Source organism: Trematomus bernacchii, unplaced genomic scaffold, assembly GCF_902827165.1.
Source record: "Trematomus bernacchii unplaced genomic scaffold, fTreBer1.1, whole genome shotgun sequence".
NCBI classification, from domain to species: Eukaryota; Metazoa; Chordata; class Actinopteri; order Perciformes; family Nototheniidae; genus Trematomus; species Trematomus bernacchii.
The window spans coordinates 505,451-530,878 of record NW_022987686.1 but is presented as its reverse complement, the minus strand read 5'-3'; the positions used below and the strand labels follow the sequence as shown (position 1 = coordinate 530,878).

The window sequence follows — 25,428 nt, the reverse complement described above, 5'->3', positions numbered from 1 at the left end:
GCTTCTGATGACAATTAAAAACATTACACAAAGCGAGATTTTATATCACTTTTTTATTTTTCATTTTTATGCCAATATTGCAAGTTTTTTTTTCTCGTTTTTTTTTCTTCTTTTAATGACATACAGATTTGAGCATGATCTGGAGCTGCAATATGTACAAAAACAAAACTAACGTATGTTATTTAAAAAAACCGTCCCCTTTGTTTTGACGTTATTGCTAAATGTTACAAACGGCACAGGTTTCTACCATCAGCAACCCTTTGAGCACTGAGTATACTACCACAATGACACCTCTGCTTACCATTTACTAGAATAATACACAGATACAGTGAGAGTGAAAGAGAATGGAGAAGGAGCGGAGGGGGGAGAATGACAACGGAAAGGTGATCCAACTGTAGCGAAGCTAAGCATAACAGGCTGCGTGTTAAAAACAAAAAAAGGGAGGGGGGGAAACTCCGAATGTACGTACATAAACATGAGCGGAAAAGAGTGAGAATGAAATGTGAGAGAGAAAGAGAAAGGGTTAGCGCTCTGGAGTGCAAACAGCCAATAGTCTTAAGGAGAAGTAAGGCTGAGTGCGACAGAGAAGGGCTCCACACTCCTTTTTTTTTTGTATTCGTTTAAAGCTGCCTCTCACTCTGCCCCGTTTTGTTTAGCAGTGCATGAAAACTACATTATAAAAGACATTTGGCATATTAGAGGATACATACATTGTTCAGAGCTCATTATAAAAAAACAAACAAACACAAGAACAGCTGCTTTTGGAAGAACAAATATGACCAGACACACAAAGAGAAAGAAACCGGTTAAGATATTTTGTAAGAAGCATCGCTGAATGAGATTTTTCCTCTTTCTCTTTTTAGTTATTTAAGAAGGCATGTAACATTTTTTGACCCCTTTTTGAGTATGTTCTGTGTCTCTTAAGAGAGAAATTAACTGTAAACCAGCTGAGATTGTCAAGGCGACACATTGTTTTTTAAAAGCATGCATCACCCCCTTTATTAGTTGTTTGAGCTAATGTGACAAAGCTGCTCTGTTCAGTCGAGATGATGAGAAGCCAGAGGTGGTGAACTGTAAGAGGCGACTCCGCATGTAAACAAAAATATCCAAGCTCTGGGGTGGGGGGTTTAAGGAAGGAGGAGGGGCGTGATGCTAATGCAGAAGCTAGGTTAAAAACTCGCTGAATTTATTAGAAAAAACACTTGCGTTAAAAATCTACAGTTAAGATTCTGTGTGTAAAGGGTTCAGGTTGACCTGCAGCTCAAATATGTGGCGCTACACTGCCGCTGCAGCACCTCCACAGTTTCCAGGATAAGCAGGTAGTGACACTCCCAGGACAACTGAGGCAGCACGGGCAATAATGCACTTTTTCTTTTTCCGTTTTGACGTAAGACAAGGGGAGACTTTGTACCAATAATTTAAAAAATATTACAATATAAAACATTTAATATTAATGACTGACAGGTGGGCGGCGAAACGGGGGCATAACTTAATCTTTTTTACATCGAAAAGGGGGGTGCAAGCGAATCCTTTTTTGTTCCTATTTCAAGGGTTTGTTTGTAAGAAATACTTCATTAAGCAGACATTCAAGTTACAGTTTTGTTGTTCCGTTTCCCCCGGAAGTGTATACAGTTGTACTGTAATACTAAGATCACAAGTATTGCCTTTGAATGTTTATCTTATCGCACATTTGGATCCTGGTGGAAGACAGAAACACCCCAGTCGCTTTTTTTTTTGGAGAGCAGTTGGAACACACTTTTGAAATGGAGCGAGTCTGACTCAATATTCCATTACAGCAACTACATATGACAGTCTCTCACACACTCACACAAACACACACACACACACACACACATACATATTTGCTGGCTGGTGAACTAGTGCTCAGGCGGACAAAAGATGATGAAATGACCTGTACAATATTGCTGTTCTGTTTGGAAATCTTCATTAACACACATTTAGAAGGCCTTTAAACTCCTACAGGAGACGCGGTCGCCATGAACACGGATGAAAGCAACTACTCGGAGTCTACGATGTACACACACGCGTGTTTTCTGCAAAGATAATAAAACCACAGGAGATTTTTTTTGTTTTAAAAAGAAGGCTGACAAAAGAGCTTACGGCGCTCGTGAGACATTGTACCAAAAGTGGAAAGGTGCCGCGCACCGCATGAGAATAAAAAACGGGCATATTGTACACCGAAGAGACTCTTTCCGGAAAGGCTGCTTTGCATGATAAAGGTGGAGCTCAAACCGCTCCTGTGACAGGTTCCTCCAACGTGAGCAGATAAGAAAAAGGTGAAGTACGTTTTTTTTTTTGTAATTGAAGTTATCGGTAAGGCCACATCAAATTGAAAAGTTTTTTTTTTGGGTTAAATGCCACCACTGGAAGACACCTTGCTCGGTGTAGTTTTTTCACTACATCATGATAAGCTAACAGTGAGCGCAACAGATACAGGATAGTAGATATGCGAGCGGTTTGACTGTGTACACAGTAAGAATATACAGTACTAAGGCTATCATTTTAAGTCAATGACTACGCTTGTTTGAAAAATGACAAACTGACTTGTTTTTCGTAACCACGGAAGTCTAGTTTTTCTGCAAATGTTGCTATGACTCCACGTGAGATGTACTGATGTGTATACTTGTCCGAAGGAGAACATAGCGCACATAGAGTATTGCAGGCAAGGCAGAGGCGTTGCTTAAAGCTTTTCTTTTTAAAGACTTCATAAAAACCAATGATAAAACATAGGCCCTCTGAGGTTATTCCCCAATTTAAAAAATAACAAACAAATACAACCTTATGTAAAATAAACAACCCAGACTTCAGATTTTTTCCCCAACAGAAGAAGCAAGTGTATCAAAAAACAAACAAAGGAAATCCAAAAGGTTGAAAAAGCAGGCGTTTGTAGTAAGGTCACAATAACATACAGGTTGGGATTTTGGACCTCAGAAAGGGGGGAAACAAAGCCCAAGCTCAGAGGAAGAATAGAAACTATTTGGTAACAAAAGTGTACTATACGTTTAATACAAAAAAGGTATGGAGAAAAATGTACCTTTACTAAAGCTTATACAAGATCCTTGGTCCATAAAAACTATGTTATCGTCACGTTTTATGTGTGTCCCTCTGCATCCTCCCATCAACAACAATACACCCAGCCCCCTTTAGGAAATCAACGCGAAAATAACAAAACAAAACAAAACGGAATAATTATAAAACAAGTGGCGAGAGGGGTTTTTTGGGAGGGCGCAAAAATATACTTTCCTTTCGAGAGATTTTTTTTTGTACACGTTGGATGTATTGTTGTTGTGGCCGTAGAAAGGTGCCGGTGCTTGAAGGAACTTCACTCGTCCCGAAACACCAGAAGTGGATAGGCAGGTCCCTAAAGTAACCGCAGGAGAGGGGGCGTGTCACGGAGCGCTTATTCCCATTGGCTAACAGCGCCGTGATGTTGCTCCGCCTTCAGATTCCCCCTGCGTTCGCTCCTTTTACTCCCACCAATCAGCTTCTTTGTATCCAAAATGTATACGCAGCACTTTAGAGTCTTTGTTTATTATTTCCCGTAGTCTTTATATACCTTGTGGTACATTCGCTCTCAAGGCATATAGAGTGGCCCCCTGTGTGCGTTAGGAGACCACGGCCGCGGCGGTGGAGGATGAAGACGTGACCCCCGCGTTGGAGGTGCTGTTGGGGCCGTACACGCCGGGCTCCTGGCTGCTGTTGCTGAGCAGGGTGGAGTTCCCGGACCGCAGGATGGCCCCGGCGGCGCTGCAGTGCGGCCGCGGCCCCGGCTCCGGCGTGTAGGTGAAGGTCAGCGTGGTGGAATAGATGATGCCGTCGTTCCTGACCAGCGTGACGGGCACCTGCACGGGCTGCCGCACCCAGCGCCAGCCCTCGCGGAAGGCAGAGATGTCGGGCACCACGCACAGCATGCTCTCCGCACACCTAAAGGGGGAGGGGGGGGGGGGGACGACACACATGTTAGAGGTATAGTCACACAGGGGTCACTTTGTGTTTAAATCGAGTTTTTCCAAAATGAGTGAGTTTTAGGAGCAAACTCTGCTCACAAGAAAATATAACTAAAATATACTATTCTAAAATTGAGAAGGATTATTACATCTGCAAATGTTCAAGTATCTAAAAAGGTATTTTTGAAAAATATCCAACAGGGTTTTAAAAGTGTTTATAGAACTTACAAAGTAAGAAGATGTTCCAAAACAAAAAAGTTAATCTTGATGATTATACAGAAAAAATAATATCAGTTCTAGGAATAGCAACAGAGACTCTTTAATTATAAGCAGGTTTCATCCAATGACTTCTCCATGACCTTTACCTAATTTTCCATGACCAAAAAAAATGACTCTTTCTCAGCGGTACCACTGAAAATGGTTTATTTGAACATGGAACAGGAAAATAAGGTCTGCATATGAAACATGTTGTGCCCATCTAAAACAAATCAAATAGTAGGCTTATAGCTCCTACAGGCTAAAGCAACTCAAATCTCTCACCAGCAAAATACCTCGTCAGTTAAATACCATTTTACGTTTCATTACTATACGATACAGTATTTATTATCATTATAGTATTACTATTTCGGCGATTGGATAACATATACATTATATTTGATGCAACTTTAGTTACATTTCCATTACTTTTCCAAAACTTTGGGAAAAATATTGTTTTCCATAACTTTTCCAGGACCTGGAATTAGCATTTTGAATTTCCATAACTTTTCCAGGTTTTTAATGACCGTAAGATCCCTGTATAAGGCCGCAGTAACATCTCGGAGGTTCTTTCCCTGACAGTGGTCAGTCTGGACTTTTCATTCTCCTCCACTGTCTCCGATTTAATGCTTGGTGGGTGGTACTGATAAACAGATTAAATATGATCTGTGTATAAACTCAATATGACAGAAAGAAAGCGAAGGCCAAGGACAAAGCTGTAACATTGCAGAACCTTGGCTTTTAAAGGTTTTTGGCTCAGTCAAAGAAAAACTACTTCCAATGTTGGAAAACTGAGGATTATACAACTTGATTTAGTCCATTAGGCATCCACAGGATCTGCAGCATTACGCCTGAGAGAGAGCATTTTGAAAGCTTTTATTCATTTAAATTACATTTATAACTTATTCATATATCCTTTATATTCATTCATCTCAAGTCAATCATTTCCAATGAATGTATGATCCCTAATAAATTGTTGAATAAGCTGTAATGGGCAGTTTGGATACTGATGAGAAAAAGTGAATGAATATGATTTGGACAAAAACAGGAAAAAGTAGATTGGGAGATGGGGGAGAATAACAACAATGTCTGTCATGTAAGGTGTGATCTTTAAGACAAATTACCTGTACATGGTCTCCGCTTCGACATCTCCAAACCAGACCCGCAGATTTGAAGTGAAGTTCTGCCCCGTCAGCTCCAGCATGGCGACGTCTCCTCCACCATTTAGCTGAGGACAAAGAACACATATTAAAAGGACTGAACCCAGATTTGTGTTCACGGACTATAGGAGTACCACAAGGCTTTGTGTTGGGGCCCTTGTATTTAAAAATAATGTCTCTTCTGTGTCTACCTGTAAGCTCTCTACCACAGGCACGGGAGTGACAGGCGAGTGCACGGGGCCCATGCCCTCGTAGAAAGTGTATTCAGCCTTGTCTGTGCTGATGATTGTCCAGGAGGCGCCGTCATTGATCATCTCCTTGTTTGGTTCCTTTGGGCATGGAGTGGCCTTGGGAGTAGAGGAGACAGAAACCTTAATGCACATCAGGGCAGAGATAACCACCAACAATTGCATCAAATCAAGACTACTTTAGATTTATGACCATCTTAAAAAGTAGAAGAGTAGAGTGGAGTGCACACCAGAGTTCCCGTTAGCCGGTAATTACCGGACTATGACCGGTAAAATATGCTGAAGACCGGCAAATCTAAATCTCTCCGGTCAAAATGTCCGGTCAAAATAATTTCCCCTTTAGCGCAATACCGCTTCAGTTGCGCCACTTATGTGACAGACAAGAATAGTCAATTCTAATGTCTAACACTTAATGTGGAGAAAGAGATGTCCTGTATGGTTTGATTGTGCGTTGATCTGTTGGTAATGGCTCGGGGTTCCGGTGGGCATGTAAACAAATGCATAATGCTGCTGCGCTATACTTTGTGGCCTCACCCGGTTGCATAGCGACGCTTATTGTTTAGGTGTCTTGATAAGCAGGTAGTCATATCATTAGCTAGATATAACTAGATCTGATCGATATGGACATAAACGCGAGTGAAGTCTAATCTGACGGGAGAGAGATCAGCTGCTGCTGACGAGTCGACATGCAGCTCTGCATGATCACCTGCAGCGGCGAGCGGAACAAAACACACACTTCAGGTTAGAATATCACACGTAGCTATTTTAATTACCTCTCAAACTACCTAAACTAGTTATAGATATGTTTAGTTTTACTGTCGGGTCCTTACTGATCCGCGAGCTGCATGATATTGGCGGGCTGTCAGGAGAGGGAGAGAGCGTTTTTTATTCCCGTGTTATTGTAAATTACTGTACACTTTTGAATAATGTAGTTAATCTACTATAATTAGTTTGTTTAATATCGAATTATATCAATTTGTTTTAAAGCTCAATAAATAACAAAGAAGACCTTTGACCGGCACTTTTCTACTTTTGTCCGGAAGATTTCAACTTTAACGGACATTTTGACCGGCGAAAAAATATTCTAACGGGAACTCTGGTGCACACTTTTCTTCAAAGACGAAAAGGCATCTTGTCCTGAAACATCTCCATACAGATTGCTTTCAGTCTACTTTAAATGGGACAGAAATGGGTCCCGATTTCAAAATGCTAAACCAATCATCCTGAATCCTCCTTGAACAGCAGAAGATTAACTGGATCTGAGGGTGAAGTGACCTGAAAGGAAGAGATGTAAGAAAAGGGTGGTTGGGTGAGACACTCACTTGAAACTGGATGATCCTTTCTTGGGATAGGCACAGGTACATGCGCTCTGTGTCCTTCAGGTAGAAGGCACACTTGTGGAGCTGGGAGACGGGGTCGTCGGCGTCCAGCAGCGCCGTCTGCTTGTCCACTTTACGGATGATCTGATGGGGGAAGAAAGAGATCGATTAGAAGCACAGGAAAGCCTACAGAAAGAAACACTATTTGTATAATTTAAAAGGGAATAAAGCAAAGATAAATGAGAGAAGAGAGGCAAGCAGAAAGCTCAGTATGTGCTTTTGAAGAAAAACATATAATTGTACAAGTGACATGAGACTAACAAACTAAAACAAACAAGGTCTTTCTGTTTGGTAACTGATATTAAATTAATAATTCAACACTTTTGGAAAATTGCTTATTCGCCATTTTGCCAATAGTTAGATTAAATGCAGATTGATGAAATTCATAAATCTCTACCTCTTAACCCAATGATTAACATGTGTGTCGATTGTTTGTTAAATCCTTACAAAAATGTGTAGCGTGATTTTTTGGGAAAATGCGTGACTACTAGTCAATATTAGTCTAATGTGTCCCAAACTGTAAACTATGCCTGCTATATTCCAATCGCCTGTATTAAAGGTGGGGTAGGTAATTTTGGAGAAACCAGCTCGAGTGCGCTAGAATTTGAAAATACAATAATAATACAAATACAATAAGACATGCAAAGCGAGAAAGCCACAGGGACAATTTTAGGCCTCTGTGAAGGGCACGGCATTGGCTTCTTCCTGTGTTAAGGTGACAAGTATTATCACAGCAGGATCCCACTGGCATAACAGGACAAGCTTGTGACCCCTACCCGCCTTTAATTCTTATTTGATTTATTCTTGGCTACGTTTCAGGGATGCAACTAGCAGTGATCATTGTAATTACAGCATTAAAGGTGGGGTGGGTAATTTTGCAAAAGCCAGCTCGAGTGCGCTAGAATTTGAAATTACACAGCCGGAAAAAATCTGCCACTTCCTTACAGAGCCCCTCCTCCAACACACACGAACGCGCACATGACCAATGAGGGCACGAGATAAGTTTGTGCACGAGATGGAAGGCTGACAGGCAGGTAGGCCATCCAGTTATTTTAGCCGGTCGTGCTTTTTACAGTACTACGGCTTCCACAGATGACATTTTTTTATGGATTTTTTGTCAAAGCACTTAAAATATTCATTGCTATCGGGATGTTAAGAGCATTCCATGGAATATAACAAAAAGTGTATCTCGAGCCGGTTTCTCAAACTTACCTACCCCACCTTTAAGCAATCTATGACCAAAATCTGACATGAATGTACAAACCTATATAAAGTCATTCTTTATATAGCCTGCCATCAAATGTTTTTCATAATTTAATGATAACAACTGATAATATTTGACCAATACAAATCTTGAAATCTTCCCGGACACGTTGACTTACACAATTCTTTTTTTTAATGGAAATGCTGCTTTGAGTGTTCTAGCCTACTTATCAACAAAAACAATGATTTGTAATCTCAAATGTTGTGTTTGGTTTACCAGTCTGGGCAGGGCCATGCCGGTGACAGAGCACACCAGCTTCACTGTCTGGCCGTAGTGGATGTAACCGTCTCTCACAGTGAACTCTTCTCCTTCTGACTCCTCGTCATCCACTGGAAACACAAGAAGAAGTCAGCGCTGCAGCAAAGCCATGACATTTTCAAACCCATATTCAATCAATCCCTGTGTTTGATGTGATGCATCAGCTGTGTACTTACTATGAATCAGCGTGGGCTTTTTACATGAAGACAGTGACAAGCCCACACTCCTCACACTGAACCTCTATAGCAGGTTTGCCAAACTTCTTTCACAGAAGGTCACATACAGAAAAATATACGAAGGGCTGGGCCACTCACTAGAGGTTTATCGCCTTATAAGTTCATTTATAAGTCAGCACAATCAATCAAATGTAGGTAAATGATGCTTGTGAGTGTTGGCAGCTCATCCCTGAAAAAAGAAGCCTGAGAGTGATTATAATAAGGAGAAATAGAGAGGGTGTATTTAAAGCTTGTTATGTAAATAAGTCATTGGGCTTTTTTCTTATCAACTAAGATATGTTAGAAAATGTTTGCAACTTTAATTGAGTGAAAGTATTTAACCCTTAGATGCACGAGTGACTGGACCCTACACTCTTCCATAAGTGGGTCAAAAAGGACCCGTAGTAGAATAATGTGTTTTTATGCCATTTTGGTTAAGAAAAATCACTTGTATAATATTAATATTATATTTTGGTTCACACTAGAAATATTTTGTATTTAATCTTTCACTATTTATAATTTTCGACATTTGTTATACATTTTGAAAAAAAACGTTTTGAACATATCTCCGCTATTCTGAGACCCTCACAGTATTCCAGTCCCTTTTCAAAACTCATCTCTTCTCCTCTTGTCTACTCATCATAGCCCACCCCCCATCAATCCATGCCGGTTGATCAAGTTTGATAGTCCTATACCCCCCACCCTAACCTTCCCTTATATTGTAAAGCGATTTTGAGTCCTTGAAAAGCCCTTTCACAATATAATGTATTATTATTATTATTATTATACTGACAGGTATCAGATCTTGCTGTGTAAAATGTAAAATAATCTTCCTGAGAGGTGATGTAGTCTGTGTGGTCTACAGTGAATGTATTCCTGACAGCAACAGGTGATAAGAATCAAAGGTTCCCATAGGATCCCATAGAAAATGCATGCGGGTAATTTTTGACCCACTTATGGAAGCTTGGGGTAGTTAACACAAAAACTACAATTTCTAAAAATGTAAATTTAGAATGTGAATGGCATGATATCCAAAACATGTTTTTTGAGGAATAGCTGGAATATGAAATGATAAAAAAATGTAATTACAAAGATACTTCAAGAAAACCACCTCACCGGGTCAAAAAAGACCCACTTATGCATCTAAGGGTTAAAAGGTGGGCTTATTAACACATGAATACTACTGCGTAATATAATTTGACATTTATAGTTAATCAGTACAATATAAGACAAGCACAAGTTTCATTTGTGGGCCATCTCTATACTGTACAATTCTAAGCTTTTTTCTAAATGTTTGTGTTACTGATAGAGACGTACACAGGTGGATGTAAAAGGCGCCCCATTGCTGGGAGCTGGCGTGGAAGTTTCCGCCCTCCACGTGAAGGTAGCGCGTGCTGACTGTTTGGGACCGGAGCCGGTTGAAGAGCGCCACCTTGGTCCCTGATGCGATGCACACTGTGGAGAAACCAAAAGAAAAAAAAACACAGACTGGAAGGTTACATAACGGCAAAAAAATGACCTCTTGCAGCGATAACAGTGTGGGAATCTGAGCAGAGGTGATGTGTCACTACAGTTGTGTTAACTTGTGACAGAACTGGGTTACTGGACACTCAAGTGAAGCTACAGCGCCCTCTAGTGGTGACACATCATAAGAATACTGATATAAGATTACATAGGAAAATACAAACATTTTAGTAAATAAATTAGGTCAATTTGTATTCTTTAAACTTCACGTTCAGCTATAAAAATGTGTTTTTCCAATTACATTTTTTATTGTTATTTATACACTGCCATAGGTTCACTCTGAGATGTTGTGTTAGAATGTGTTTAATGCATAAAATCAATAAATAAATGTATACATACAGTACAATACATACATACATACCCACTCCATGTTGCACTGCGTTATATATCAAATGGACCCTATAGGACTCATCATTGCACACTGTATAGCCTAACTGGATGGTCCTCAGTAGGATGCAGCATTGTTTTTTATTAATGTATAAAGCCATTTTAGGTATCTTCCACTGTACATATGTGCCAGATTTGCTCCAGTTTGTGACTCTTACAACCTCAGATCCAGTGCCTGGATACGGTTCCAGGTACCTGCCGTGCGGACTGAGGCTGGAAAAAGGAGTCTTTTTCATTATGGTCCTTGGTCTTGGAATGACCTTCAATCAAGCCTCAAACTGATGGCACTTGTCCCAATAGCCTCTTTTAAATTGAAGTTGTCTGAGGTCCTTACCACCAGCTGCTCTTGCAGTAATAAGTAGTACCTTTCTTACTGTCCCTAATGTGCACAATGTAGTGACTGCTTTTTCGTCTTTTATTTTCTTAGTTGTGTTCTCTGTATTTTACATGTTTGTGTTATGTGTAACGTTGCTGCCTTCTTGGCCAGGTCAGCATTGAAAATGAGATTTTATCTCAATGCTTTTTTATCTGGTTAAATAAAGGTTAAATACAAATAAAATACATAGTTAAGTCAATTTAAAAAAGGGAATGAAAGTAGAGAAATAACATAATATAATTGAAAGTAAAATGTGTCAACAATATCAAAAGACTGAAAAGTGCAACTGTTCAAATAAATACCTTTTTGTAAAAATAAATGTGCTTTTATATATTTAACGTGCGTCCTTTTTGTGTGTCTTTAAGCTAAACAAAATCATTTTAAATCTAAAGTTCAGACCTGAACTTCCAGTTTCACAAGTCAGTGAAAGCGCTTACACCCACGTCTATCAAATGTCATCAGTGTCCCCGGCACAGACAAGAGACAAACGTGTGTGTGTGTGTGTGTGTGTATGTGTGTGTGACAAACAAGCAGAAACTCACGGTCAGCGTTCTTTAGGGACTGCTTCTTTTTGGAGGGCTTGGAGATGACTTTGATCCTCTTGCTGAGGAAGACGCCGATGTCAGTGCTGTTGCCGTAGAACATCTTGACAGACAACATGAAGTGCTTTCTCTTGTCGGAGTCGGATATGTACAAGGTTTTGGCTGTGCAATAATTCTGGGTGGACAAGGAGGGGAAGATACATCAGAATGCATTAGATCTTTTATTCTTTAGCTGCAAAGGATGTTTTCTGTGCAGCATGTCTTGGAAAAGATATACAGAAAAGTGACACGAGAACACAGCTCACATTCCATTTATTCTTTAAGTGATGAGTTACCATGTCACCGGTTACATATTTCCCCGCTGACAACAGAAAAATGGAGGGAATTTAACCTCGAGAAGCAGTGAAGGCGACTAAGTATTAGTACTTTAAAGTCCCTGGAGGTAAAGTGTGTAGGTATGTCAGCTTCAAGGGCATTTCCGTGAGAAGGTAAATAAGTGAGTGACACATGATGTAACGTACCTTTCCCTCTAAGTTAAGCTGTTGCATTTCTTGGTCGCTGTTGCCGATGCCGATGAAGGCGCAGGGCTGCGACTCCTGCTCGGAGCAGCCGTCCCGCTCCATCTGCTCCTTCTTTTTCTTCCAGCCGCTGCCCATCAGGTACACGCAGGGAGGAGGGCAGAAGAACCTGGACACAAGCATAAATATTTAAGATTATTTAACACACATGAAAGATGCACTGTTTTATCAAAAACATCTGGCTTTCAACATTAATATCTTAATTATAGGGTATATATTGATATATAGACACATTTTTACATATTTATGTAAAAACACAGTTGACACTATACTTCTTTTGTGAATATATATATTTTTATTTGATCTTAAATTCCATTGTTAATGTCAATATTTTTATAATGTTTGAATTTTATTTTATATTCATATTTTAAAAGTTTTGTTTGAGTCTAAAATGGAGCAACTGTCACAAATATTTTTCCCACTGAGGTGCAGATGTTTGTGACATTTCTTTACTTGGATAACAAATAATTCAGTCGGTTTCTTTAAATATTGTTATTGTAATCAATCTGCCTGGATGAAAAAGATAAAAGAAATTCTCCATGAATTGTAAACATAATTTGTCCTAAAGAAAGACTTTAAAACCACTTTAAAAATAGTACAAACTGGCATTAAGCATCACCCCATTTACACCAGAAGAGGGCAGACCTGTGCTAAGCATCAACAAGACCGTGAGAAACCTTTATCGACACACTGTTACACAATTGAACTAAGCACTCTTTCCTAAAGCTGTCAAGCCTCATTTAGCAGATGTGAACATGAGCATGAAACTGATCTTGTGAAATAAAAAGGACGTTTCAAGAAAAAAGGTAACTTGTTTCCCCCCCCCCCCCATGTGAGGAGTCTACATGCCCTCGAATCCCTTACAACTCAATTCAGAAGAATGACAACGTAAGCCCTATCGATCGTCTCATCACAGAACCAGCATAACTTCAAGTAAATTAATGTGCGTCAGTGCGGAACTGGAAAGCGACCTGTTTCGCAACACCGCTGTCTGTCTCCGTGGGTGTTTGTCTACTTTCACCTCCTATAAAAAGCGCAGACAGAAAGAGGGAGACATTTGCATTTTTCTTAAACTCCCTTGTTTCTGTGCATGCACAAGTCATCAGAGGTGTGCATAACATGAACATCATGGTGTTTCTGCGAGCCAAAGGATGCTGAAACAGACAAATTCAACCCCTGCATCGTCACGTCTTTGAACAACACATAATCCGGCAATATTGACACCAAACTTGAACAAATTAGTGCGACAGGAGTGTTTGAATTATGTCATTTGCCTTGCTTTAACTAGACAAGACAGCTAGGATTTATCTGAGGAATCTATCCGAGTCTGGATCTCTTTCCCCCGATGTTGCTCCAACTCTCTCAGGTGTCTTAGATTTGGCCCGCTAACAGCTGATTTGCCCCAGAGATACGCCTGATGAGATCGCAAGCAGTGCTGCATCGCGGCCAAGAAAACAGGCGGAGGACAGAGGGCTGAAGAGAGTTGCATAATGAGCGAGAAAGAAAGAGTGGGGGGGGAAGGAAAAAGCTATAAAAAGTTTGAGAGTGAGAGGTAAAAAGGTGAGAGCAGAGTTACAGGAAGAGGATGAGGAAGATGAGTTAAAGAGAGAGAAAAAACTGAAGCATGGAAATTACAACAAAAAAGAGCAACAGGTCCTTGAACCTTACACCTAAATGCCACTGGTACACCCCCCCCCCCCCCCGAAGCCTTTTATCTATTCCCTTTGCCCCTGCGTCCTTTCCTTCCGCCTTCACCTGAACGTGGCCTCACACCGGAGGTCGCCTCTCGTTTCCTCCTCTGACCTCTCTCAGGTCAGAAAGGTTGAGGTACCCACGATGCACCGAGGCGAGCAGGAATGTGTGTTTTTCATTCACTCCGTTAGCCCGATTCCCCTCGAGTGACATACGCTACCTCTCCATAAATCCCTCGCAACAAAAAGGGGGCCAAGTTTGTGTTGCGTGACATGTCACTAATAACTCCCTTTTAGCCGATTGCAATCAGCGCACTCAGCGATAGGTCAGGGTGTATAAAGGTTTTTTTAAACACCATAATAAGAGGTTGACACATCGACACACGTGGCTTTTTACTCGTTATTTGGGGCACACAACAAGGAATCAGAATTAGAGTAAGGGCTACATTTGTTAATAAAAAACGGTCTTTTTCACATTAAAAGGAATTGTTTGACATTTTTTCTAAGACTGTATCTTCGCCTATCTTGCCATTAAGACTGGAAACAGCCACCCAGCTCCCAACTACACTTCAGTTGTTTCAAAGATTCATCAAACAAGACATAACGTGTCAATACGCGAGCTTTGAAGGTGCTGGTAGGTGTGATTTAGTTGCCTATTATTGCCAAGAAACTGGCTGCCAGCAATAGCTTTAGATTTATCGAACAGACGTGAAAGTGTTATTGATCTTCTGATCTAACTTTCAGCAAGAAAGCGAATCTGCATATTTAACAAAAAAATGATTACTCTGGGGACTAAAAAAATAAATCAGCTAAATAATATGAAGTTAATAGTACACCAGAGAGTGAGCTAGAGAGATTGCAAATAATGACGAAATCGGGGGAATTTTCCATCTATGAATCTGTTACATTTTCAAAAACCTTCACAGCTTTATTTAATTTGTTCATATCCAACAACTTCTTATGATGATTACCATGCCTGTGGAAACCTTGATATAAGAAAAACTGCTGTAGTATTTCACTCACCTTTTCTCATTGCCATAAGATTTCTGTGCAACTTTTGCGTGCAGGATCATGACAGTTTGGTCACCTCGCTCCTTCAGGTAATTCCTCATCGCTTCTCTGCAAGAGGAAAGGGGAAGACAGGGGGGAAAAAGAGGGAGGAATGTTCATTAAAAGCCAATTTTTTGATCCAGCAGATGAGATGAAGCGATATTGGACGTGTTGAAACTGAAAACTGAAGCAGAGGGATGCCTCAGGGGTCGATGTTTGGGTCACTGTATTTCGTCAAGCGGGTTTTGTACGCTTAAGTGTAGACATAAAAAAAAAAAGAGTGTGAAGTATGGAATGAGAACATACAGAAACACACATGCATTACACTCGCTGTGACCTCTGGAAAGCCTTCAGAGACTGCACAGCCTGCTAGCCAAAAAAAGCTATGTTCTCCCCCAGCTGGGTCCATTTGAGTTGAAGAGGGGGGGAGGCTGTAACGTTAATGACCGGCTCAGAGGGACAGTGAGGAGCATGGGGGAGAAAAGGGGGGGACGAGGAGGAAGAAGAGCAGAGGCTTGTGGGGAGGGAGGTAAAGAGCGAAGAAGGAAAAAGAAAAACACCAGAGCTGAACCCCCCCCCCACAAAAAAACAACAGCGCTGAGCTCACCAGCAAAGATTCCTCATCTTGTGTCAAAATGTTGCAATGGGCCACGCTCCAATTGCTTCTATCAACTCCAAACCCACCGACCCCCACACATACACTTACTTTACACAAACAAGCCTGGAAATTATTTTTTGCATTTGGGAGACCGGTGGAGCTTAAGCTGGCCTGAACAGCAAAGGGTCAAAGATCGGGCTTAGAAGCGCAATTAAGAGGCATCACATATTTCCATTTTAAAGGTTATCTCAAGTGTTAAGAGGAACTCTGGATGAGTTTGTTAGGAACTGGTCCCCAATTGCCCCTTACATGAAAGAGGATATGGGTTATAACCTTATATATACAGTCTATGGTTATAACTACGGGCATTCCTATAACAGTACAAGTACTCACTAGGTTGTTACTGATTTTTAGTTTTCTCCTTGTCTGTTTTTGTTTTGTGGGTTTTACTATGTTTTGTTCTAAATGTTTTGGTATTGTATCACCTTGTAACTGCTGAAAAAAAGAGGCATCACACAGACGGACATTAACACACACCGACCCACATGCACAGATGTCAGTGACACCTGACACGCCGGGTTGCTCGCAGGGCTTCCCACTCACACACAGCTTTCCACTCTGCCACGCAATACTCGGCCGCACGCTTGGGTTAGACGGGGCCTTTGTTATGAAAAGCAAGGGGCCCCTCACAATGTGTGTGTGAGTGTGAGTGTGAGTGTGTGTGTGTGTGTGTGTGTGTGTGTGTGTGTGTGTGTGTGTGTGTGTGTGAGAGTGTGTAAGAAAGGGTACGGATGAGGAGGAGGTAGGCTGAGCGGGATTTTGGCTTATCCGTTTCATAATGGACGGGGAAACGTTTTATTTCTCGCCTTGCCGGTCATGATACAATTGTTTTTCGAGGTAAAACGAGGCAATTTGAGTCTTCCAGCAACACAAACCTCTGATTATTCTGTGTTATCTACTGATCGCCAGCAACTGAAAATGACGGAGGTACAATCTTAGAATTCCATTTAAACGATTTGATGCAGCCTGATACCATTTACACACCACATGGGGAACATTACTTTCTTTTCCTAAATCGAGCCCAAGTGCACATGACTGGAGCTTTTCAAAACTTTGATTAAAACATATCCAACTTACTTACACATTGAGCTTCACCTTCTCTGATGTTTACATTAAATGACATAGCCTTCCTCTGGGACTGAAATGAACGATGCATTCACTAGTCTCGTACTCAGATACTCTTAAGAGTGATTATATGGAGAAAATAGTCCAACTCTGCTGATGTCAGGCCTGCAGGGCACATGTCACCGGACACCTCTGCTGATACCTATGACCTGCGAGACTTGCAGGAAGGGGGACATCACAGATAAAACAACACAAACACATTGTGGTTGAATGGTATGCCGCTTAACCATTAGAGCACCTTGACACAGTTATTTAAAGAAGGAATACATGTACTTGTTCCAGATTATAACGTAGTTTTGAGAGATTCTGTCAAACAAAACCATAAGTGTGAAAGCAGCACTTTTTGATATAGGGAGGTAAAGTGTATTTTTCAGTGTTTACTTGCAATAAATCATTCTACTCGCACTCGATAAGCGCAGAGCTCCGCCAAGGCCAACGGTGCATCAACATGCTCCTAGGATTATCAAATTATCAGGATGGGAAGTTGTTCGTCTGCCTTCAGTGGGTTCATAAGCTTAAGGTCATATTGGGGAAACAACAGGGACACCATAAAGAATGGGCTCTATTTATCTTGTTCGGGAACAATAATTCTGACAACACCTGAGTGATTTGGATCCTCTCCAAAACATGCTATTCTTCAGCCCAGAATACACCCGCCTAACAAGTTTGTGCTGACAGCTAAACAACAACAGTTTGGCTGCGGTACTTAATCCAGACAATAGGGAAAGATTAATCAATATTGAAATTCAAATTCGGCTTTATATGCAAACAATCCTATTGTGCTATAACGAAACTGCCTCGCTCCAATTGGAACCTTGTTATCCAATTCCACCAAAAAGCTAAAAGTTGAATCAGCCACAAACCTCTGGCTCTTTAATCAATGTCATCTTATATTTGGAAGAGTAAATATTCAAATACATTGCCGCATAGTTATGGTATGACACCAGAAGTTAATGTTGGGGATGTTTCGTGCGACAGCCCTGACTTGTGGTTAACACGGTTTCACTGCTCACCAAACCGTTCCAGACCGCTGCGGCTAAATTCCCCCCGTCAAGAAAGAAATGCTTCAATAAAAGATTAGCTTTCATTCACAGTGGTTCCTCATGTATCGTCATCTGTTATGCCTTCGCTTTCCACTTCACAGCTACCCCTAAATAACCTCCATATAGATAGCAAAGATGCCCCGCATGTGGCAACACTCAGATGAAACTGAATATCCTGGGATAGAATAAATAACATAAACCCATCTTTACAAACTAGTGTTGTGTAGCCAGGCATTGTTCAAACCCACAGCATTTAAGATGCAATTCTAGTGGTTGAGCCAAGGTTTACAAACATATCAAATATGCCAAAATGTGTATAAAATGAACTCAAAATACTTCCATCCGATTTAAAGTTGCAAAAATCAAGGCTTTGAATATGACATGCATGTCATACAAATGGAGAAGTGGGGAAATTCAGGGTGGAATAAAGACTTGAAGAGATCAAAAGCGTCCGCACAAGTAGGGGAAAACACTCAAATAGGAAATAATGACAATGACACACCCAAGAATGAAAATGCAGATGAGTAGGGAAGTAGACAGTAGTCGAAATGACAGTATAACAATTCAAAGTATTTAAACTATGTTGCCCTTTTAATAACAAGCACTTCGAGGAACATTACGTACCACATATTTTAAGCTCCATTAATAGCTATGCCTCGGTAGTAACTAGCTAGTCAAAAGTTATTAAGGAAAGTGCTACAAAAGAGAATGGAAAAGGGAAATGGTTTCGACAAAAGATATTTATAAAAAAAGATTTGAAGAAGGGACAGTAAGAAAGCAAGATGGAGGTTTCTTTCTAAATGGAAGGAGAAGTGAGAAAGACAGTGACCAGCTCAACTTCCTATGAAAGAGTAGCGTGCAGACACACACACAACAATTCACAGTACAGTGTGTACAAAAGGAACATCCAAAACATTCAATACAAAGCCAACAAGAGGGAGATGAAGAAAAGAGGGAGTGCAAACTGGGAAATCAATGCTCCATTTCATCAGATTTCATCAGACAGGAAGTTAGGGTACTGGGCATTTCAATACTAACTGAAGCACATTCATATGCTGTATGAAAAGTAGCACAAGTGATGACAAAGCAGCCGTGCATCTAAGCAACAAAAAAAACAAACATCTGCAGCCGATGCAACCCAAGCAGATTTGTCATGTAGACGGTTGCTGTTTACCTGCCCGTTACACTCAACTATCAAGTTATTTAGGTCACATGCAACATGCAGGTAAAACCAGCGCGAGGAGCTGAACAAACAACACAGGGGCAAACAACCATCAAAATGTGCTAAAGAGCATTCAGCAAGTGTGAGGAAAAGAGAAAAATAGGTGATATGGAGGATATATATACATTTAAAAAAAGGAAATGCGGCCAAAGTGAGACAAATGCGGACAGATTTACCAGAAAAGACACGTATTTAACAGCAGGCACTACAGGGGGGTGTGGGTGTGTGTGTGTGTGTGTGTGTGTGTGTGTGTGTGTGTGTGTGTGTGTGTGTGCGTGTGTGTGTGTGTGTGTGTGTGTGACGAGGGGCTAGGTTAAGCTAGGCTACAGATGCAGCAGAGCAGACGGGCATCTGTCCCGTACATCTGCCACAGCGTCTACAGCAGAGTGGTCCTGTCACAAGACCCCCTGTGAACGAACACACACACAAACACGCACACACATGGGGGGGAGGGGGGGCATACTAATACACACGCACTGTGTGAAATATCTTAATTAAGATGATCAGACTGCAATTAGCGTGCGCCCTTGCGAATCACCAAAGGTAGGTTACACGCATCCGTAGTGTCAGGCTTGGGTTGAGAAACATTAACACTCCTTTTTGAATTGTCTCTCCCATTTGTGAGTCTGGGAGCGTAGTGACCTACAGACAAGTGCTTTTTCAACGTCTGATGTGTGACCTCCAGAAGGCCCTTGTGAGCCTCTAAAATAGTGATAGGAAGTTTGCTAAAATTACAAGATCGAGCAAAAACTTGAGCTAGAAAAAAGGAAACAGTTTAACAGCCTCCAGCATCAACAAGGGGAAAACTAATGTTTATTGTTTGTGTACGAGGAGCGCCGAATGGAAAAAGGAAATTATTACAGGAGAAAACATTTTAAAGAGTGCGACTGCAGACCAAACAATAGCCTGGGACAAATTAACGATCGTCGGGGTTTAATTTTAGAGTGAATTGTGTTCTTTTTGACATAGAAGAGGATGAATAAAGGCGTTTTTTTTTCTATTGAGCGTTTCCATGTGAGACGATGGATTCTGCAGAGCTGTTGTTTAGGAGAATAAGCCCTTGAAGGGGCGGCTCCCCCTCAGAGGAGGCAGCTTATCCAGCCTGTACGCTCATGTGTTGTGTACGTTTGTGTGTATCCGTCTGAATCCAAGACGTGCGGCTGTGTGTGTGTGTGTGTGTGTGTGTGTGTAAGCGTGCGTGTGTGTGTTCCAGTGCGTGTGTGTCATGTATTGTATTTCCAGTCGAGTAGCCTTCCTAAAAAGCCCCTGCAGGACGGGGCTGTATTTTTAGCTGTCTGTGCGGCTGCCTGAGAGAAAATAAGTGGTGACACGAGGAGCCAGAAGACAAACACGAAGAAAGCGACACACGTTGTGTTTTAAAGCTTTAGGGCTGCTGGGTAAAGAGTGTTTTGTGTCCGTCATATTTCTGGCCATCCAAACCATCACACAGACGGAGGGGCCGATGCAAGCCAGCGCACTGGCAGCACATGAATGAAGAGGGGGGGGGACACATCAAAAGGTGCTGGGGCTCTTTTTTCCCCAAAACCATGCTCGGCTGTTCCAGGCCATACGCAACCCTTCAATTTCCCCGCTGAGTGCCACTCGCAAAAGACGAGCACACACACACATAAACACGCAGGCAAACCCTATGCCCGATCCCAGTAACAAAGAGAAACACCAGCAGGCAAACAAGTGCACACACACACACACACACACACACACACACACACGTCCAGAAGCAAGCCACAACATCCATCAACGTTATGTTTTTAGAGCAAATGCAGCTCAAAATGACTTGGAGCAAAACATAAGAGAAGCACAATAATCAAAAACGTGCTGTGCTGCTACACTGAAGGCAAAGTACAGAGAGCACGATTTAAATGCAAGTCTCAGAAAAGATTATATTATATAAATTATTGTTCTCTGGCTTATTTACTGTGAGGTATATAAACACACGCAAATTAAAAGCACGTCTTGGAGTGAAACACTACAGAGATCTAACTGGGGGGGGAAAACGATAGGAGAACAAAAATAATGTAACACTGCAGGGGTCAATAGATAAAAGCTGTCCAATAGCGGAAGTATGGACTATCAGGACAGAATATAGGAGGCCCTATTATGCTCTTCAGGGATTTCCCTTCCATATAGTGCATAGTTCAGTAACAGGCGGACCGCGGTTCGGATCCGGACCCAGACGCCGATGTATACGGACCCGGACCTATAATCAATACATTAATAGGGGATTTCAATTTTGACGGGGAGATTCTATTTTAACCGCCGCCGACAGGGGGCGAAAGAGACGAGTGAGCGATACAGGGAGAGAAACACAGAAGAAGAGATGAGAGAGAGGCAGAGAGAAGCGGAGAGGAAAGTGAGTGAAGAGAAGAGAGTGATACAGGGAGAGAAGCGGAGAGGAGAGTGAACAGGCGTGTTAGCGGCAGACGGGGAGAGACAAATAATTACACATGGCGTTCTCCAAGAAGAGGAAAGTGGACAGTGAGAACTGACTGACTCATTCATGTTCATCCGGCCCACTGGGAGCACAGAACCAGTGTGTCTCATTTGTTCAGAGACACACTGCTCATTAAAAGTGCCAAAACGCCACTATGAGACAAAACACAGAGTGTCTGACCAAACATTCCCTCTCAAGTCAGAACTGAGGTCACAAAAAATAAGCAGTCTCAGAGCCCGATATGATCAGTCCACCAGGATCAAAATTAAAACGAAATATCGTTCCAGGCTAACCAATGAGCACCTGCACATATCTGTATAGTTCAATGTTAATTGACAATAAATATTGTTGTTTTTGAATTGTACTTTCTTTATTTGATTGGCAGTTGTTGATGCAGACGTTGATAAAGCTACAGGCTACTTCAATATATATCACACTCATTCATAAAGCAACTTAGACATTTTGATGTTCCGGACCTTTGCATGGGGAGATTTTCTCTAACTGGACCTCGTTGAATTTGAGTTGAATACCCCTGATAGTGGGTGTTTCTCAATCGCGAGTAAAGCTGCTTCAGAGCCACTATTTCAAGCATACTACGTCATCGAGTGCCGCCGAAGTACTGTTCCAATCTCCAGCATACTTGGAAATCTACCGAGCCCGACGTACTCCGTTTGGAGAAATATCGAGGCTGCACATGAGTAGACTCCGCGGTCTTCCCCACAATGCTTTGCGCACGGACCAATTTCCCCAAATCTGTGGCGGAAGATGTAAGGCGGGGCCTCTCATATGACGCACACCTGCACACTTGCTAGCCTGTTCCACTCTTCGTTTTCCGAATGCCAGGAAGTATTCTTGCCTCGCTTCTGAAGCAAGATGCTCGGCAGACATGTGCTACCAAGCAAAGCGTACTCGCGATTGAGAAACACCCATAGTGTGTTCTATAGGTTATTGTGCATGTAAATGGTCTGCAAAGGCTAACATACCAAAGTTCCCTCCATAAAGAGTTGCTCTCAATTGTAATGTAATTGTTTACTTCCATTACATAGTGACATCACTGTGTGACACTCGCGCTACAATTGGCCAAAGCTCTAACACATTGTACTTGATAGTCTAAGGGGCGGGAGATCTCTAAGCGGCTAACCGATCACAACAGAGCCGGCCAGCTAACCAATCAGAGCAGCTCTGGTTTTCAGACAGAGGGTGAACAAAGGTAGTATGAGACCTTTTTGAACATTGTCAACATGTCACAGTCGAGCCACTAAATACTAATATCAACCTGAAAATGAGCAGACTAGGGCCCCTTTAATCTGTAAACCTATACATGTAATGCTGCTGCTTTGGTAAGCTGCTGTTCTTATGGAAACAACATGAAGCCAATGGACACTATATTTATTCTGTGGTCATTACAGATGCAGTTCTAACTTAGTCCTCGTCACCACCAGAAATGAGCTCATCAGTGCAACACTGAGCAAACAGGGGTTATTTTCCCCGATAAGGGTATATGTTTTATTATCAGAAGTTATTAAGATTTGATGGTAATTGTACCCCATTGCAGGATTATGTCGTTTGTTTTACATCCCTTACATGTACTGCTTTTAAGGGTTTTTATGAATCTAAGAGAATTCCTGTTAGATTGTGGAAGAAGTGTTGTTCCGGATTTAGTGCAAACAGTCAACATACAAATACGACAACAAAGGGTGTTAAGGGAACAATGTTTTTACCTTGTTAGGCGCAGTGGCTGAGGGCGCTCCCCGAACTTCCTGCAAAGACACAAAGAGAGAAGAAACATGAGTGTGCTGGTTATCAACCACAAACACACACAGAGTAAACACAGCATTACCCAATGGTGCACACACACACACACACACACACACATGTCGCTGTGGCCTTGTCAGTGCTCAAATAAAAAAGACGTGTCTGCAGGCAGGCAGGTTAAAGCAGGTGTTCAGACAGTGAGAAAACTCCTGCCACTGGCACGTTAAAACAGGTTGAGCATCAACTCGGAAAGCTCCTCGTGTTTCATGTGCAAAAGTGGAATAACCCGCAATTCCTCGAGGTCTATGAAACCGTACGATAAAAGGCGTGGGAGCCTGAGATAAAACAATACTTATCTTGGTTATCGAGGTTTTTATAACCTTCAGCTTCAAAAGTGTATGGATGATATAAAGACCTCATTTTTGACCATACAGTGATAATAAATCCAATAGAAAATGTAACAAACCGATAACAACAGCGCCAGCTTTCAGGCTGTACGTGCTGCTGATCTGAATTGTAAAAATGCATCCGACTTGATCATTTCCCGCCGCCGCTTCCAGTTCAATGGTTTCAGATTTCACTTAGTCAGAGGCAACCTGCAGAAGTAGACACCTTCGGGGAGCAACGGGGTAAATATTTCAGTATTCTATGTACGACATACTGCTTTAAAAATGGGCAGTGGGTGGGACCAATCTCTCTTTTTACACGGCGAGTGGTTGATTTAAATTTGAATGCAAATACACAGCAATGGGTGCCAAAATATACAAATTGAATACAATTATTAAAAGCAGAGAAACCAGAGCGGAGTTGTTCAACTCGACACTTGAGAAACTAAATGTATCTCGAAAATGAGACGAAAAACACCTCTTCCATTATTTCTGACAGCATTGTATAATGTGAGAAACAGATGAGTTTTGGTAGAATACTAAAAGGTAAAATACTGACCGGAACAATTGTGCTGTTTTCTAAATAATTCTGTCCATGGTGTACAGCTTGGACATGACATACAGGAAACTGAGTATTTAAATCCACCTTTTTGACAGTCAAAGTGTTTGTAATACCCAGACAGTAAAGAAAAACCAAGAGCGGATTTATGTCATGTCAATTCAAAAGTATGAGAATGACACGCACATAAAAGCTCTTTTTCAGTCTTCAACTCTCAATTCTGGATCTTCATGACATTACCGTCAATAAGTCATTCATTTCCACTCTAATGACAGCACCATTAACCTTCACTCACTATAAAGACGGTTCCTTCAAGTGCAGTCGACCCTGCCGACGCATCAGACTTACAGCAGGCTGTTTTTTTAACCGTGATTGAGTCATAGCACAAAACTCTTAGTCATAGATTGCATGTAGCAAGGAAACCGCTGCCAACACCACATTTGGAGACAAAGGGCCGTGAACTTGCAAAAAAAGGACAGCTGAGTTCTCATCAACGTGTTTCAACCTGTTTCAAGAGCAGGGTCTTAAAAACACAGGAAACGCAAGACTTGTTTTTCTTTTAAATGTCTCATAATTGATTTGTCAACAGGGTTCATCTCTTGGAAATACAGTATCTAGATCATACATTAGCGTATGTTGAAAAAAATGCTTTTTTTTTTAAACTGCTGCTTTTAACTTAGGTTCATTTTCTCATCAAAAAGGGTTCAAACCTCTACACACTTGACTATTTGGTCATTCATCAACAAGGTCAGTTTGCTTTACTGTAAGTTATGATTCAATTTGCAATTCAGCGAAACCAAAATATGACTATATTCCATTGTTGGTACAAAGTGAAGTAAGTACCAGAAATGCTGCTACGTTTTCTATTTATTAGTGACACACACTCGAGAAAAATATTATTAGGGCAGCAATTACAGCAATATTATTTTCATCCCAATGACATCACATTTAACGAGCCAAAAACAGCTTTTGTTGGCATTTTTCTTTTCGATCAATAAATCTTTGCCGCTGTAAAACCAACCCCTGCTCATTTTAATCATCTAGACGTGTATCGCTAGAGCTTGATAAAAACACACTGGGGTGAAAGTCCTCCCCACAGCGATCAATCAGCCTCTCGCTGCAGCAAAAACTAAGTATAGGAGCAGGAGTGCGTTTCACTGCAGATATGTGACCATGCTCGCTCACAGACGACACATTCTTCAGCCTCACCGTCATGTTCCTGAAGTGCACAAAGCTACGTATTCAACACTGGAAATATTTGCTTTCATGTTACCGACCGACTATATGCACATGTTTGTATTGTCATTGTAACGGCAATGCACCATCGGAATAG

The 25,428-nt window shown here is 41.4% G+C and overlaps 1 protein-coding gene across 3 annotated transcripts in view; it reads right to left on the bottom strand.

Annotated features, from left to right (window-relative positions):
* Positions 1–34: 34 nt before the first annotated feature.
* The window catches only part of rbpjb (recombination signal binding protein for immunoglobulin kappa J region b), a 47,942-nt gene continuing 22,548 nt past the window's right edge, over positions 35–25,428 (bottom strand). The window contains exons 1-11 of one of the 3 annotated variants that reach the window (XM_034136835.1): positions 23,617–23,635; positions 23,117–23,155; positions 14,869–14,964; positions 12,098–12,263; positions 11,577–11,751; positions 10,065–10,214; positions 8,491–8,603; positions 6,954–7,094; positions 5,575–5,730; positions 5,348–5,451; positions 35–3,945 (exon numbers count right to left, since the gene is read on the bottom strand). In XM_034136835.1, coding sequence (XP_033992726.1) covers positions 3,627–3,945; positions 5,348–5,451; positions 5,575–5,730; positions 6,954–7,094; positions 8,491–8,603; positions 10,065–10,214; positions 11,577–11,751; positions 12,098–12,263; positions 14,869–14,957 — 1,413 coding nt within the window. In that variant the 5' untranslated portion in view covers positions 14,958–14,964; positions 23,117–23,155; positions 23,617–23,635 and the 3' untranslated portion in view covers positions 35–3,626. Of the gene's footprint in view, positions 3,946–5,347; positions 5,452–5,574; positions 5,731–6,953; positions 7,095–8,490; positions 8,604–10,064; positions 10,215–11,576; positions 11,752–12,097; positions 12,264–14,868; positions 14,965–23,116; positions 23,156–23,616; positions 23,636–25,428 lie in introns of those variants that run through there. The other 2 variants (XM_034136836.1, XM_034136837.1) reach the window with 2 other exon arrangements.